Source organism: Conger conger, chromosome 13, assembly GCF_963514075.1.
Source record: "Conger conger chromosome 13, fConCon1.1, whole genome shotgun sequence".
NCBI classification, from domain to species: Eukaryota; Metazoa; Chordata; class Actinopteri; order Anguilliformes; family Congridae; genus Conger; species Conger conger.
Genome location: NC_083772.1, coordinates 306,921 through 309,420, shown reverse-complemented (window position 1 = coordinate 309,420; position 2,500 = coordinate 306,921). Strand labels below are relative to the sequence as shown.

The window sequence follows — 2,500 nt, the reverse complement described above, 5'->3', positions numbered from 1 at the left end:
ACTCACACACCAAGAACACGACAACAGCCATGACTACTCACACACCAAGAACACGACAACAGCCATGACTACTCACACACCAAGAACACGACAACAGCCACGACTACTCACACACCAAGAACACGACAACAGCCATGACTACTCACACACCAAGAACACGACAACAGCCATGACTACTCACACACCATGAACACGACAACAGCCAAGACTACTCACACACCAGGGGGTCTTTCTAACTGCCCACAAGACAACAGCTATCATTACTGTCAAAGAGGTTGTCTTTCTAACTGCCTGAAAGGGCAACACCAGTTTATTACAGCAGACAGACATGTGACGTGAGGACCTGCAAGGCTACCTCTAAACACGGGGGAAAAACAACTGGAGGATTGGAGGGGTTCTAAAAGAGAGAGAGAAAGAGAGAGATTTCCTCTCCATTTTGTCTAGCCCATGGAGCAGTGAGGTGTCCCAGAAAGTGACAGGAAACTGAAACAGTGGGCTGATGGGATAGCAGCAGACTGAAACTACTCTGTCTGATTCCCCTGAACTGGGCTTCTGCATAAACAGATCCTCCAGTGCAAGGCAGAACACTCACACTCAGACCTCATGAGCCCTTTTTCCATTAAAGAATCATATCACAACTACTTGATGCACATCAGCAGGTTTTGGCGACAGCAGTAAAATGGAAAAGTAGTTAAGCCGTCATATGATGCACTGGAAGTTGTTCGCTGGAGGTGCATTAGAGTAGCTGTTTAAATTCAGTGCAAAGGAAAACGCTTGTAGCGATATAAAGGCGGATGTCCCAGGGGTGAAGCACTGAAAGCAGCTGCTGGGCTTCAGAGCTCTGCTGTCTGAGCCACACGCCCTCCTGGATTCCGCGAGCTTCAAAAAGCCAAGATAAAAATGTCTGGAACTCGGAGTAACTGGACAGAAGAGTGTATTTGTTGAACAGTGAAAAACGTCTTCTAAACAGCTAGTTAGCTGCGCTGGGAATGCACATTTAAGGTTAACATAGACTACAGTCTGTATTGTGTTTGCTTGTGGTCAGGTATCGCACATACAAAATACAGCCTACCTAGCAATTTAGCCCACAGCTGGTGCCTTCATGCACAGCACAGTAAACATACTGTCTGCGGTTTAGCCCATTGTTAGATTTGCGTTAATGAAGAGCACCATTAGCTGACCGTTAGCTGACTGTTAGCAGGGCGTTAGCTGACCGTTAGCAGGGCGTTAGCTGACCGTTAGCTGACCGTTAGCAGGGTGTTAGCTGACCGCTAGCAGGGTGTTAGCTGACTGTTAGCGGACCATTAGCAGGGTGTTAGCTGACCATTAGCAGGGTGTTAGCAGGATGTTAGCTGACCGTTAGCAGGGCATTAGCTGACCGTTAGCTAACCATTAGCAGGGCATTAGCAGGGCGTTAGCTGACCGTTAGCTGACCATTAGCAGGGCATTAGCAGGGCGTTAGCGGACCATTAGCAGGGCGTTAGCTGACCCTTAGCAGGGCGTTAGCTGACCATTAGCAGGGCGTTAGCAGGGTGTTAGCTGACCGCTAGCAGGGTGTTAGCTGACTGTTAGCGGACCATTAGCAGGGTGTTAGCTGACCGTTAGCAGGGCGTTAGCAGGATGTTAGCTGACCGTTAGCAGGGCATTAGCTGACCGTTAGCTAACCATTAGCAGGGCATTAGCAGGGCGTTAGCTGACCGTTAGCTGACCATTAGCAGGGCATTAGCAGGGCGTTAGCGGACCATTAGCAGGGCGTTAGCTGACCGTTAGCAGGGCGTTAGCTGACCATTAGCAGGGCGTTAGCAGGGTGTTAGCTGACCGTTAGCAGGGCGTTAGCGGACCGTTAGCAGGGCGTTAGCAGGGCGTTAGCGGACCATTAGCAGGGCGTTAGCTGACCGTTAGCAGGGCGTTAGCTGACCATTAGCAGGGCGTTAGCTGACCGTTAGCAGGGCGTTAGCTGACCATTAGCAGGGCGTTAGCAGGGCGTTAGCTGACCATTAGCAGGGCATTAGCAGGGTGTTAGCTGACCATTAGCAGGGCGTTAGCAGGGCGTTAGCTGACCATTAGCAGGGCGTTAGCAGGGTGTTAGCTGACCGTTAGCAGGGCGTTAGCGGACCGTTAGCAGGGCGTTAGCGGACCGTTAGCAGGGCGTTAGCAGGGCGTTAGCAGGGTGTTAGCTGACCGTTAGCAGGGCGTTAGCGGACCGTTAGCAGGGCGTTAGCAGGGCGTTAGCAGGGCGTTCTTAAGTTTGGTGCGGTGATGTCGCTGCGCTCTCGTACCACAGCCCTGGGATCCTCTCGGCCATGCCGGTGATCCCGGCGATGATGTTGCTATGGGAGACCATCACGCCCTTGGGCACGCCCGTGGAGCCGCTGGTGTACATGATGACCGCGATGTCCGAGGGGAGGGGCTGTGAGCGCGGTGATGTCACTGCGGGGGAGGGGCAATGGGAGGTCAGGGGAAGGATGGTAACATGTCGTGTGAATACTTGCAGGGCTGT

General features: G+C 52.4%; 1 protein-coding gene across 1 annotated transcript in view; it reads right to left on the bottom strand.

Moving 5' to 3' along the window:
- acsl3a (acyl-CoA synthetase long chain family member 3a) overlaps window positions 1-2,500 on the bottom strand; it is a 16,023-nt gene that overhangs the window by 7,893 nt on the left and 5,630 nt on the right. Inside the window, exon 5 of the mRNA XM_061217518.1 lies at window positions 2,280-2,430. Within this exon, the coding sequence (XP_061073502.1) occupies window positions 2,280-2,430 (151 nt within the window). The remainder of the gene's footprint in view (window positions 1-2,279; window positions 2,431-2,500) is intronic.